This window comes from Apteryx mantelli, chromosome 9 (genome assembly GCF_036417845.1).
Source record: "Apteryx mantelli isolate bAptMan1 chromosome 9, bAptMan1.hap1, whole genome shotgun sequence".
In the NCBI taxonomy this organism is placed as follows: Eukaryota; Metazoa; Chordata; class Aves; order Apterygiformes; family Apterygidae; genus Apteryx; species Apteryx mantelli.
This window is the reverse complement of record NC_089986.1, coordinates 25523517-25537055: the sequence shown is the minus strand read 5'-3', so window position 1 is coordinate 25537055 and position 13539 is coordinate 25523517. Positions and strand designations below refer to the sequence as shown.

General features: G+C 46.8%; 1 protein-coding gene across 1 annotated transcript in view; it reads left to right on the top strand.

The window, feature by feature from the left end:
* Positions 1 to 13539, top strand: part of ST6GAL1 (ST6 beta-galactoside alpha-2,6-sialyltransferase 1) — a 61589-nt gene that overhangs the window by 40841 nt on the left and 7209 nt on the right. Inside the window, exons 3-5 of the mRNA XM_067301963.1 lie at positions 1734 to 1863; positions 3503 to 4184; positions 8262 to 8359. Coding sequence (XP_067158064.1) covers positions 3554 to 4184; positions 8262 to 8359 — 729 coding nt within the window. The 5' untranslated portion in view covers positions 1734 to 1863; positions 3503 to 3553. The remainder of the gene's footprint in view (positions 1 to 1733; positions 1864 to 3502; positions 4185 to 8261; positions 8360 to 13539) is intronic.

Here is a 13539-nt window from a genome sequence, read left to right as displayed (position 1 = left end):
ATGAGAGTCCCCCTTGGAAGGAGAGTAACCTGCAAACCCAGTGGGGAGGGACTCCTGAAGTCAACGGCATGGTGCTACGGCTTCATCCTTCCAAACAGAAGACTTTTGGTTACGTTTTCTAGAAGTCATGCCCTCGTTTTGTGTAAATAAGTACGATGCAAGTAGAATCAGATTGAGCGTCTGCACGCAGCATGGTTAAAGGGAGGTGTCTTAGTGTCTTATGCTAAAAAACTGACACAGATGTCTGACAACTCTATTTCAGTGTTCCTGTTTCTCTCATTTACAAATATAGCTTTTCAAAACCCTTGCTATCTAAGTTTGGCTTCCCTGCAGAGCCTCTGACAGCGGTGTCTGACTCATAGCAGTGTTTTCCTGTTGAGCAGATTGGCTTGTGCGCTCTCCTGCCTTCGCTGTGCTCTTCCTGTTGGCGAGGTCACCCAGATGAGCCCGGGGGAGCTGGCCCAGCGGGGACGGCAGGCAATGCAGAGGGGAAAGGAGAGGGAGGAAAGATACTCCTGCCCTAACCATTGCAGGACGGGAACCGCGGACGGCGCGGGTAACCGTGCCTGAGCTGCTCGTGGACGAGGCTGCAGCAAAGCCCTCATCCCCTCCCCGCGCGCCCCTTCCTCGCCTGCTGGAGCTCGCTGCCCGAAAGGATGCTGGTAAAAGGCTTCAATGTGCCTTTCTAGCACTCACTTCTCACGCAAATGGAAGACGAGATAATCTGTCAGGGAAAGGGAAGTTACTTCAATGAAAACTAGAATTATTGGTGCTTCTTTAATCTTGTTTGTAGCTCATGAAGTGAGGATGGAAGAATGTTTGCTTTTCAGCCGTGAGTTGCTCTGGGAGAAGTCAGGATGATTATCTTAATAGAGTTAAAAGAAAATGTAAGTAATCAGCGTTAGGACACTTTAATAATTTAGGACTTAATCTGGTGAACTGCAGCATTTGTAATTTAGCATATGTGGCATTGTGCTGACTCAGTGTTCCTGCAAAAGCAAGTATAAGCTACTTCTCAAATTGAGTAGCACTATGTGAAATCTCCCTTTTTCTTACTGCATTTCCTTGGTAGCATAAAGCTGTCTCTACCTTTTTAAAGCAGCTATGAGGTTTAAAATACATTGGTCTGGACAATATTTTGGGAGGACCTGTGGATAAAACATTGTGTAATAAAGTGACTTTTCCATACCGCTCACTCTTACTTGCTCCAGAAAAGAAGGATGTGTTCTCTGCCATTGCTTTTGAGGGGGATTGTGTGAAACGCTGAAGAATAGGCAGTAAAATCTTTCCCTAGGAAAAGCTAGCTTTTTCTTCCCCTGCGCAATGTTCATGGCTTGAGTGAAGCATCAGCACTGGGATTTTTACTTCACTGTACGAGGGATGTATCCTACTGTTAGGAGCCTCCTCCCCTGAGGAGGTCACCAGTCTTGCGGGAGCAGCAAGACTACTGCTCAGCAGGCAAGCTACTGGCTCCCAGCTTAGCTGAGACTAGATTTTCGGCTAAGAAGGAAGGTGACTGTTGCAAGCAAAACTTGAACCATTCGTTTTGAGCAGGCATTTAAGCTTTTTAAAAACTCATGTGTTAATAATATCTTTGCTGCTGGCCCTGCCACAAGGCTGGATAACAGCTTTTGTGGGAACACAGTGCTTATCTAAGAAAATACTTGTTTATCCCCAGGGCCATATGGTTCTTCTGTAATGGCTTTTTTTTTTTTCTTTCTCTCTTTTTGCAGGTGTTTCTTGAACTCTTCAATAAGTCTCCAAACTGTTGTATTTTGGGATATCCTGCTTTTAACCCTTGGAAGAAAATTTGCTAACAGCCAAAAATGACTTGAGCTGGAAAACTGCTGCTTTATCCAACAGGTATTATGTATTGGCACTTCAGTGGCTTCTTAAATATCACAGCTGAGTACAGCTTGCTTTCAACAGGTTGTTCAAGGAGGGAGTTACTGCCAGTGCACCTCGAGGAGGTATAGCGATCTGCGTATTTTGGTCTATCTACTGGGCACTGCAAGGAGGTTCATTTCAAAACCATTTCACTAGGAAAATAGCGTTGCAGAAGAGGCATGTGGGGGGATCTGAAGACTGGCTAATTTCTAAAGAGTTTTCTGTTGCCAGTGTTTTTCTGTGCTAGAAAAACAAATATTGGGCAAACTAAGGTTTGCCTGGGTGGGGAGGTGCAGACCCAAATTGCATGCCTGTTGGAACTGGTAAGAAGTGCACAGCTCCACACGTGCTTAGTCTTGACTGAGGGGATGGCTGCAACTTCGCACTCGTAGCAAGACCTGGAAACATTTCCAGGTGACCTACGCAGAAAAGGACAGGTATTAAGGCAGAACGAGAGGATCTCTGAGGCAATAATGGTCAATTTTAAGAGTTAGGTGCATTTTCCTTCCTCTCTGCCGCCTCCGCCTGTTTGCAAGCTGGCCCAAGCACTCAGAAGTCTCTAGACGATGGACATGGTAGTATGTGGCCAGTCCTGGTCATGGCCCTCCAGCACACCTGCTGTCTCCAAACCATCCCCGTATTCTGGAAGCAGATTCAAAACAACACATCCAGGAGCAACCATGCAGGGAAACAAGCAGCTGCCCTCCTGTCTTCTGTGGTCCCGTGTGTCACTCATGAGGCATTTATACTTCAGCATATTTTTTCCTACACCAGTCCATTGTGCTCACTGGATTGAGCTGCCCTTTGCACACTCCTGCCTGTTGAATTGTTGCCCTTTACAACATATGTGATGGAAGCTGGAACTGTCTACTAATATGAGGACAGGCAGCGCTGTACAACAGGTTCTTGCTTTGCTTTTTCAGGGTAATGTATCCTAGAAAAATATTTATCAAAGCACAGTTATGAAGCCCAAACACACCTCAAACCCTACTGTGGATTAATTGGCTCCCAGCAGCTATTTAATGAGGCTTCACATTGGGAGTGCACTCAGCCTGCTGCAGATTTGCAGAAGTTTCCTATGAAGTCACCAGATGTGTCAGCACCGGGCTGGTGAAACTCCTGGTGTTCATGAACTCATGTTTTTTTCCACAGTTATGTGCTTCATTATTTGGAAACATCATTTTTATTAGTGTTTGTGCCTGTGGTCAAGTGGAAGCCGAGTCCTGGAAATGCCAGTGGTGGAATGTGGGGTTTTGACTGGTTGGGATGGGAGATAAAGGAAAGCAAAATGGAGACTTCCCCTCCTGCTGGTGTGATACTTGCTGTGTTAAACTTGACTGTTGTTTGAGTGGCAGTGACCTCAGATCACTGTTATATAGCATGTGATGGCATAACTGCCCATTTAGAGCTCAGTCTGAGTCCTGTCAAGTCTTCTCATTTGGTATTTGTTGTGGTGGACTTTGAAATGAGATCTTTAAATGACCTGGAATTTTAAAATTGCCTCTCTTCTCCCTGTTCCTCTCCCTTGCCCACAGGAACCTACTTATAACTTTATATGTATATATACGTGTGTACATACACACACCTTTGACTGAGATGTGTTCCTCTCTCCCAGGACCAGCTTCGTGCCCTGTGTTAATTGTCCCATTCGGATGCACCGTACACTATGGTTCACATCAATGTGTTGAAAAAATTTATGTGTATTCTTGTGGTGATACTGGTCGCTCTGACAGTTTGCCTGTGGAGAGAGACGAGAAGAAGCTACTATGTTCCCTTCAAGACCGAGAGTGGTGATTTGCAGGTTCACAGGACTTTGGGAAAATGGAGCGCAGTTAAATCACAGGGCTTTTTCCATGAAGCAGCCAGTGAAATGGGTCAGGTACCCAAAACTTTGCTCAGTAACCAGAATAAAGTAAAAGGCAGCACCTCTGTGTCAGTGGAAAAGTCCAAGAAAGCAGCAGACTCTGTGAAGGTGTGGGATAAGGACAGCTCATCCAAGAATCTCATACCCAGGCTGCAGAAGGTCAGAAGAAACTACTTGTCCATGAACAAGTACAACGTGACTTACAGTGGGAAGAGGAACACTGCTAAACTCAGCCCAGAGAAGCTGCTGTGTCAGCTACGGGACAGGGTGAACGTGACGATGATACAGGGATCAGATGATCTGTTTAATACCTCTGCATGGCAGCAGTACCTACCAAGGAAAAGCCTCAATGAAACGGTGGGCCGCCTGGGACGCTGTGCTGTTGTGTCCTCAGCAGGGTCTCTGAAATCATCTCATTTGGGACCAGAAATAGGTTGGTATTTTTCTATTAGGATAAAGTCAAATAGCGTTGTTTCATAACTTACATTGAACAGAAAGGTGATGATCATGCTGTTACCGATAAGTCTTTACTTTAATCACAGAGGTGCTTAAATAAGTTGAAATATTGTCCTCAGAACTCTCCTGTAGTTAGTGAACGTTGCCGCGTAGGAGGAGATGGGAGTAATAACTAGATACTCCCCTCCTCTCTGGGGGTCCACAGCGCACTGTGTATGCTGCCTTACGATGGCCTAGGTCACAGCGCCTGTGAAGTGTTAGACCTTGGGCAAAACTTAGCCATAACAGCTCTCATGATCAACCCCTGCTGGCAGCAACCATCTCTCAGTAGTAAAAATAGAATGGATTTTAATACAAAAAAAAGTTGCAGTCTCAACTCTGGAAACTTGTGAAGCTTTGGCTGTGGTATAACACTATCCTTCTTCAGCAGGAAAACAAGAAGTAGAAATATTTACCCAAATAGGCAAGCCCCAGGGGAGTTGAGGGGCCTGGGTTGAGTTGAGAAGACATGATTTATGTGTAGGTATTTCCATCCCGAATAGTTTACCCCTGTGAAATCTTCTTTCAATTCTTGTGACTGTGTTGACGTTAGATACAGCAGATACTGGAAGCCAGGAAAATGTCTTGTGTTTGTTTCTGGAGGAGGTGTGGGGTGGGTTGAGTAATGGCCAGGGTTCTCATCTGTGACAAGCCAACAGTTGGAAAGCATTCTGCAGAGAATGAAGTAAAGGAAAACACTCAAGGGAGAGGCCTCTGGAGATACTGAAAACCCAACTGGACACAGGTCCTGAGCAATCTGCTGTGGTTGACCCTGCTTTGAGCACAGGGGTTGGACTAGGCAGTCTTCAGGGGTGCCTTCCAACCGTGGCCGTGCTGTGATCCTGTTTATTTGATCATGAGTTTCAAAAGTGGCACTGCAGAGTACTCGTCCTGAGCTATGAGGCAGCAGCTGAGTTTGGGTGGCCCAGAAGGCCACAGTCTGCACTGTGCTGTCGCTGTGGTGTCTGTACTGAAGCTACCTCACTAGTTCAGAGCCTCTTCCTTACCCCAGCTGAATCTACCAACAACCACAGAACAAGAGATACTTTAACCAGCAGGACAAGACTGTCCCTTGCTCAAATTAGGGCTAACTACAGTAGAAAACTTTAGAGGGCTCTATTTTATCTTTCCCTTAAACAAAGATTGGTGATAGTTTGCAAATTCCTATATCTGACCATATTTATTTGAAGTTTTAAAGCCTACGAATGTTCCCTTCTGTAGAAATCGTTCCCAGACTTCAGTGTGTTTGCAAGCGATCTGTTGGATCAGATCCCTTTGGCCTGTATGAATCTGGAAGTAATCTTCATCCTCTGAAGTAGACAGATAGCCCTTTAATACCTTATTGATGGACAACCTAGGCAAAACCTTCAGAATCATAGTGCCAAGATGCTCTTGGGAGGGTAAGGGTTTGCTATGCTACTTGTTCCAAAGTTCTTCCCTTAAACTTCTGCGTGCTCCACCGGATAGGTAGGCAGGCGCTAGAATGAGGTTGAACAGTCTCTGAAGGGTGTTAAGGTGCTGCGAAAGATGCTATGAAGAAGATAGTGGCAATATTAACCAGGAGAGGGATTGCCTTGTGGTAAAACTGACAGTTGGGAGTTGATTGACATAATTGTTTCAGCCTCTTAGAGTATTCAAGCCCAGGTAGGCCGAGGCTTGGGAAGTCAGTCGTGACTTTTTCTGAGTGGCTATTTTGGGTTGTTTAGGTGCCTCTTGAAGTTCAATAGCTGAAGGTTTCTACAGAAGTGACCCAAATCTTTTTGGTTTAACACAGAATGACACAGCTGTGACAGAGCTGCCTTGATTGCAAAGGCATCTTTGATAGACTCCTGCATATTGATGAGAGACTCCTGCTTGCTCCTCCATAACGGGATTCTCTCAGAATCTGCAGATATTTGTGTGTGTGTGTTGTAATTCAGTTCTTGAAACTGCTGGATTCAGTACCTGAGTAGCCAAAAAGTGTAATGGGCTGTGCTCTGACTGCTGCGCAGTTGAAAGCACCTCATACGTGGAAAGCAGTGTCGTTGTTCCTGCAGCCAGTCTCTTAGTCTGTCTTTTGAACTGAAGCACCACTTTGTTCCAGATTGCCGTGGACGGATTCTTAAAAGGTCATTGTCTAATGTGCCAAAGGCATGTTCCGTTAACCCCTGCTGGTGTCCCTGGCTAGGTTGCCTCATGGCTGAATCTCGAACTTCAACCATTCTGCTTGAGAAGTCATCTCTGCTAATGATTCTGCAAAGTTTTAAGCACTTAAAGCCTAGAGACTTGTCTCAGTACAACCCCTTGAGCTGGGAGCTGTGTATAGAGAAGGATACAGGGGAGTGTGCGTGTGTTTATATACTCATTTTTTTCTAACCTATTTCCGTGTAGGAGAAGGTGTTGGAGGAAGTTGTCAAAAAGGTACTAAATCAGACATGCTGAAAATTAAGCTTTTGCTTGTGCTTGGATGAGCACAATGAATTGCTGAATTATTTTTCCTTAAAGGCCCAAGAAATATTTGCTGTGTGTAATCACAGTGATTGCTTTAAGTGAAATGAGCAATTAGTCAATGGAAGAAGGCTCATGGGGTGGAAGGAGAAGCTTGTGAACAGGAAGTTCCTTATCTTCGTGGGTGCTTGATATTAGAGGAGGTTATGAATCACCGGTGAAAGATCTGATAGGGGAAATACTGAATGGCAACGTAACTGCCTGGAGACAGAGTGCTTCACAGAGACCTAGCCACTTTGCCTGTGCTGGGCTCTGCGCGAGACTCATCAAATGGCATTCGTTAAACACGATTTTAAAATGTAAATTTAGGGCATAAAAACGCTTGTTTTCTGGCTCAAATTGTGTGGGGAAATTCTAACGCTGTGCTCCAATGACAATAGGTATAAGGTAGGATGTGGAATTAAGGGTCTGTAATGGTAGCCACAAAACTTCTCTATGTGGACACCGCTTTTATTCAGAAACATCACTTTTCTGGTTTGTGTGTATTGTTTTGGAAGGGCTCTAAACAAGATTCGCTTGTCTATGAGAATAAGTAGCTGAGAAACTAGTCTTCTCTGCAAGTAGTTACCGATCCTCCAGAACTGCTTGTGTGATTGCCCCTTTCTTCATGAAAACAATCAAGATGGTCAGGCTGCTTCACAGCTGGTTCGGGATGGCATGAGCAGTTTTGCCACCATCTGAGGAGTCGGTCGCTTCTCCACTGCCATCAGCTGCAGCTGGACCAAGCTGCAGTCGTGTGTCCATCGCATGAGCGCAGGGAAGCTGGGGGCGCTCATGTAAGCGAACGGCCATGACCCCTCTGAGTGCATAAAAGGTTTCCTACCCGAGTCTAGCCAGCAGGTTTGGAGCGTGGGGTGTCAGGGTGAAGGGCATGTGCACCTTTCCTGCAAGAGCAGCAGCACCTCTGGCCTGAACTGCTAGTGCCTGGTGGCCTTACGGCAGTATGGGTGACTGGGGGCAGAGGAGGAAGCTCAGGGATGCCAACAGGCAAGCCATGCCTGTTGAATACTCAGCAGTGGTTTGTTTTCGGTAACATGGGTGGTGTGCTGGCAGGTGGAGCCGGCTCCGTTTGCCGCTGTGGTTGTTACGCGTGCTCCTCAGGTTGGTAATCCCCCAGGCTCCAAGAGAGGACACTGGTTCTCCGTTATTTCCTGCTTCCTTATTTTGCAGCCAGCCGTGTGGAAAATTAGTTGTACATCAGTGTATCTCCTCGTAATGTGTTTGGAAGGAAGGAGAGGGAGGGGGATGCTGCACTCTTCTGTGCACCACAGGTGGTAGGGCTACTCTCTCAACCTGCGAGCAGCTGGTATTTTTTAAAAAGTGGATTTTTAAAAACATATTGATCATGAAGTTAGGCCAACAACTTTTTCCACAGAATCTGGCTTAGTAGTTTCAGTAGTTACATGGAAAGTCGTCTGTGACTAGCCAGATTGTATTAGAAATGCAAGTGAGTAACTTACTATACATCTCTTTCATATCTTGGAAGACTGTTGTTAGCTAACTGGTTTTCACCATTTTTTGCTTTCAGACAGCCACGACGCCGTCTTACGCTTTAATGGGGCTCCTACCAAGGGATTTCAAGATGATGTGGGGGAAAAGACAACAGTTCGTCTTGTTAACTCCCAGGTGGGTCTGACAAATGCCTGCCAAAGGGACCGAGCTCAGCAGAGTTGTGTACATCCCCTTTATCTGCCCGGGAGCTGAGTGGCAGGCTGCACTGGCAACATCCATATGGGACTTCTGTGCACCGAAAGCTGCAGTTCGTCTGCCGCTAGGATCTCTTTAAAATGAAGCTGGGAAAAATAAATGTTTCCATGCAATTTCTCTTCTCCCTACCAGATATGTATAGGATGGGACTCTGACCTCCCCTGTATAGGGCGACAGTGGACAAAGCTTTTTCCCATAGCTGAAATATCTGCTGAGGTTACTGCAGTTGAATTGTCATGTGCTAGCTAACCTGCATTAACCTGTTTGCAGTTTACTGCAGGCACAAGATAATTTGATTTTTGGCTTGGCCAAAGTCCTCTTTCCGAGTTTATGAAGCCCGGTTGCATGCTTGCTGCCGTGCTTTGGGCGTGCAAGGCACAAGCAGGGTACAGCAGCTCAGCTCATGCAGCTGAGCAAACTAAAGTGTCTCAAGAGGTGAGCTGTGCCTGCCTCAAGGATGGGTGTGAAGGCTGAAAGGTGTTTATTTGGTTTTAAAAAAGAAAATGACTCCGCTGTGCACAGCGATGTTGCAGACTCTGTGGATAACACATTAACCAGGGTTGTTAAATGACTGCAGATAACTGGCACAGTACATAGCTTTAAAGCTGTAGCCTGCACAGAGGCGGGAGGGTGTATGAACGCTTTGGTGTGTGAATCGGAGATTCCCGCCGTCCATCCAGGACCTCGGTGTAAAGAATGGCAGAAATTACCTTTTCACGCAAGGCATTGCTTCCTAAAACTGCACTTAGGAAGCGATGCCCTGCGTGAAAAGGTAATGGCTCTTTGAGAGCTCTTTCTTGAGGTGAGGCACTCTGTGCTGATGGATCTTTTGACTTCAGCAGGCTTTGAAGCAGATCCTCAATTTAAGAGCCAAGTTCAGCAGTGCAGTGTCAGGGATAGTAAATCACCTGTTCAGGGGCTGAGTGAGACCTACCACACAGACCCTTGCTCCTCTAGGTGCAGCCTAGGAGGTTGTTTTTGTCCTGCTTCCATGTTGCTGTTGCACTTAAAATGCTTGTCCAGTTTTTTTGTTCTGGAGAAACTTTCAAATGCAAATCACAGTAGTCTGTGCTGGTGAGAGAATGGAAGGGGAGAGTGAAAAACACAAAATTGGACCAAGTCACATAGGTCAAAACTGCTGCAGCGTTGCAGTGCAGAGAAGAGCACCCCAAATCCAGGAAAAGAGGAGGAGGCGGTAGGACCATGAAGAATAAGGGAGGTAAACTGGAAAGAGGAGGGACTGAGACTTAGCTTTTGTGCTCCAGAACCGGTAAGATTGTGTGCTTTGTTCATCGTAGAGCTGAGATCTCTAGGCCTGGAGCTGTCTTATCCGCTCCTGTCTGATGGGGCCTGTGGGCACTGCCGTGGAACGAGGTTTGAAGTTTCTCAAAGCGGCACCAGGACCTTGGCCATCCATTTTAAGGGAAAGATGTGGAGCCAGTGTCTGGCTAGCTTTCGCCCAGTTTCCCCAGCTCATTTTGTGTCTCTCAAAATATGTTGCTGCTGCTTGTACAAACGCTTTTGCTACCTGTTTCTCCTCCTGGGTCTTGCCGCATCCCCTTGCTACGGTGCTCTGCCTTGCAGCTTTTTACATCTCAATTCCTCTGAGCTAAAACAGCATTCAGAAGTGGGACAGTTTGTCCTTTCTGAAGCAATCTTTTCTTAGCAGACATCTGGCTGTTATCACCCTTCTTCCTCTGCCCTCTTCGACCTCTCCATTCTGTATCTTTTCCTTCTGTGTGTACTTTTATAATGTCAGATAGGTGTTATCACTTAAGAAAACTTTCTCTGGGGATGTGGCCATAGCCAACCTTATTGTGATATGAAGTCATTTGCCAGTGAAAACATGTATGTGGCCTATGCTGTACCAGGGTTATCTGCACAGGGAGAAGAATAGCACTGTAATTGCACAGCTGTAATACAGCAGTAATAACTTTTTGTGTGACTGCTCTTATTTTGGATGAAGTGTGAACTTGAGTTACACCAGTGTAGTTATAGCCATGTGATTACAGTGCATCTGTTCTCCATGCAGATCAGCCTGCAGCCATGGATGACATTTTTCATCTGCCATCATTCCCTCAAAATAGAGACACCAGCTTAGAAAACTGTGATTAGAGGGAGAGCAAAATTGTTGCAGTTCTTAGAGGCTGAAGCTATATCAAAAATGCAGTGTTGAACCTAGCTGCTGCACAGGGCAAAAGTCCCTCTATGAGAATAAGGCAGGAGTTGCTCTTCTGGGGTTTCTAAGCAGAACTGTGAACTGGGGCCTGCTCTAAGCACAGTCCCTGTTGTCTCCCAGGATAACTGGGTGGGGGATTTGTTTTTATTCTGTGCTTCTATTTACACACTGCATATTTCAATGCAGTTCTATTCATGGCAACATCTTAATCAGCCACCTTCTTGTTGCTGGCGTTGTCTGACTTTATTTTGTCTTCAGCCTTGCTGCAGAGCTGTACCGTACCTCAGAGAGGGCTGCTGTAGGCGTCCCTGGTGAGAACGTGGGGTAGAGCCTTCAAAAGGAGCTGGAGGACAACTTGCATTTGGGGCAGGAGGGCTGTAGGCTAGTAGGGGTTCCCAGCTGGATTCACTTCCAAAGGAGATGGGGAGTCCTGAAGCTGGTACCATGACTGGGCAGGCTGTATTTAGTACTCATGTAACCTGTTCTTGTTTTGGAGTTGGCTTTTCTTATGTTGGAAGTGGTCACTGGAAGCAAAGATGGGTGTAGGGGTTGGCTGCTCTTATGTTGGCTCCTATTACTGATCAATCCATTCCTAAAATGAAGCAAATGAGACATCCTGAATCTAATTTGTCAAAACTAGTCTGCGTTAGATAGTATCCCTGTGGCATGTGCAGCTGATAGCCCGAAGCTGCTTAACAATTTTTTTAATGTAATTTTTTGTAATGCGCAAAACCAAGTAGGTTAGGGAACAGTCCCCTGTTGTTTGCTGACCAGTCTCTAGCAAATGTTGGGGGCGGGGGGGAATGTTTTTTGCAGTAGGGTGGGATACCTTCTGCATCTGTGTTGAAAGGGAAAGATTTATAGACTGGTACTGGGAGAAGAAATTTGGCATCCTCTGATTTGAGGAGAATCCTGGTAGTTAGTTTAAGCTTGGTAGTTTGTCTGAATAAAGAAGTTCTTTAACATTGCCTTGCTTATTTCCTTTGACCTTCCCTGTTACATCCGTACTGCCTCCTTTAATGGCATTTTTTCTTGCAGTCTAATGCAAGACAGGTTTGCTCTGGGACAGCATTTGCATCTTAAGAAGTAAGGCCAAAGACTTCAGGGGCGGGAGGGGAAGCACCATTACGTAGCACTTGGATCCTTTCTGCAGGGCTGGCGAAGGAGCGCGGTATCTCATTCCTGCAGTCCTCCGTGGCTGACCGCGCTGCGATGGGGCGCGCGCTCCGCTCTGGCTGCATTTGCTGTTACCGGCGCTAATGAGCCTGTGGGGAGGATGCGAAAGGAGACAGCGAGACAGTGGTGGGAAAGGGGGCCCGTGTTTGGATTACAGGCCAGTGACTGCGGGACCGCAGCGAAGGAACACGTTTTGATATAGGCAGGAAACTTAGCGGGAAGGCAGGTGCTGTATTAGCAAGGTATTTGCTAAACAGTGAGTTGTCTAAATAACAGATATAACCAGGAAATCAATGATTTGGTTGACTAATTAGGATCAGAACAGCTGGGAAAGACAAATAAGTGTGGTGGCAATTTAAATGACATCTAACTACTTGGCAAGACTCAGTCACACTAGTAAACAGAAGACAGGGGCACTAAAGGTATCTACTGAGCCAGATTCCTGGAGTAAATTGGTTAAGTGACTGATAGGTGACTAAACTGATGCTACGAAGAACCAGCGCTGTGGTATAGGGAAGGCAACGGCAGCGGCCTTACGGCGGTGGAGGTGCCCCCACCACCTCTGCTGTGGTGCCCGTGGGCAGCTCCTTGGAGGCGGGGGGACCTCTGCTAACTCGCGTGCTCGTTCTTGGTCCGCCTCTCCTTTCCAAATGAACTTGCCCTTCTTTGATCGCTGGTGCTCCGTCTCACTTGAATCCTCCTTTCCCATCAGTCATCTTTTTTCCAGGAAAAGTTCCTGAAAGATTTCTAGCCTTTAAATAGAAACAAGGGAATGAAAATAAAATACTGATGATGCTTGCCCTATTTCAGTCCTGGCATGGTGCTTCGTCCCCCTCTTCCCCGGTGAGGGGCTGGCCAGCTGGCCCGCCTCTCTCCGTCGCAGGCCCGCGCTTCCGGCGTTGGCAGAACCGAGTTAAAAATTCACACTGCGTGGTTCACACCTGCAAACTCCAGCTTGGAGGCATGCTTTTAACCAGTGACCTAGATATTTTAACTGCTAGAAGGAAGTGAAGCCATGCGGTGCCCGTGGCCAAGGCCAATCCTTTGGAATTAAGAGCAGATGCAAGGAAGCCCTTTGCGCTGTGGAGCAGCGCACATCTGGGCTGGCCAGACTGCCCTGGCGCTGTGGGTAACGGCGACGAGCAGAAAAGCAGTTGGCTGCTAGAGGCGCCCGGGGTGATTAGGGATCAATTGCCTGGCTCTTAATTAGATCCTAGGAGAAAACCAGGACAAGTGGGAGTAGATTTTTATGACAGTGTTTCTCTTAAGCAGATGTTTACAAGCTGCATCTGTATGGATCGTGCTTATGGGAAGGGACGAGAGAGGATCAGTCCCTGTCTCATTTGATTCTGACTGTGTTTACTTTTTGCTGCAAACCTGAATTAGCCAGGGCTGTAAAGAGCCGTGCCAGTTGTGTCCAGGAGGTATCTAAAGTATACAGGGTGTTTTTTTCACCTGGAACTATCTTATTTTGTTTACCTGGGAAAGCTTATTGCGCTCTGGGCCTGGTGGAGCGGTTTCTATCCCCTGCTGCTTTTGCTAGGCAGGGTGCTTTGCTGTAACGGTGCCTGCCGCCTCACCACTGCGCTTGCAGGGCTCGAGTCCCCCTTGCCTGGCTGGTGTCACGCAGCTTTGGGGAGCTCTGGGGCAGTTCAGCGCACGGCAATGCCCGTGGTGCGGGCTGTGGTGCCCCCTCTCCTGTGCCGGTGGTCTCGCAGGACTGCGCAGGAAGAGACATTAGCCA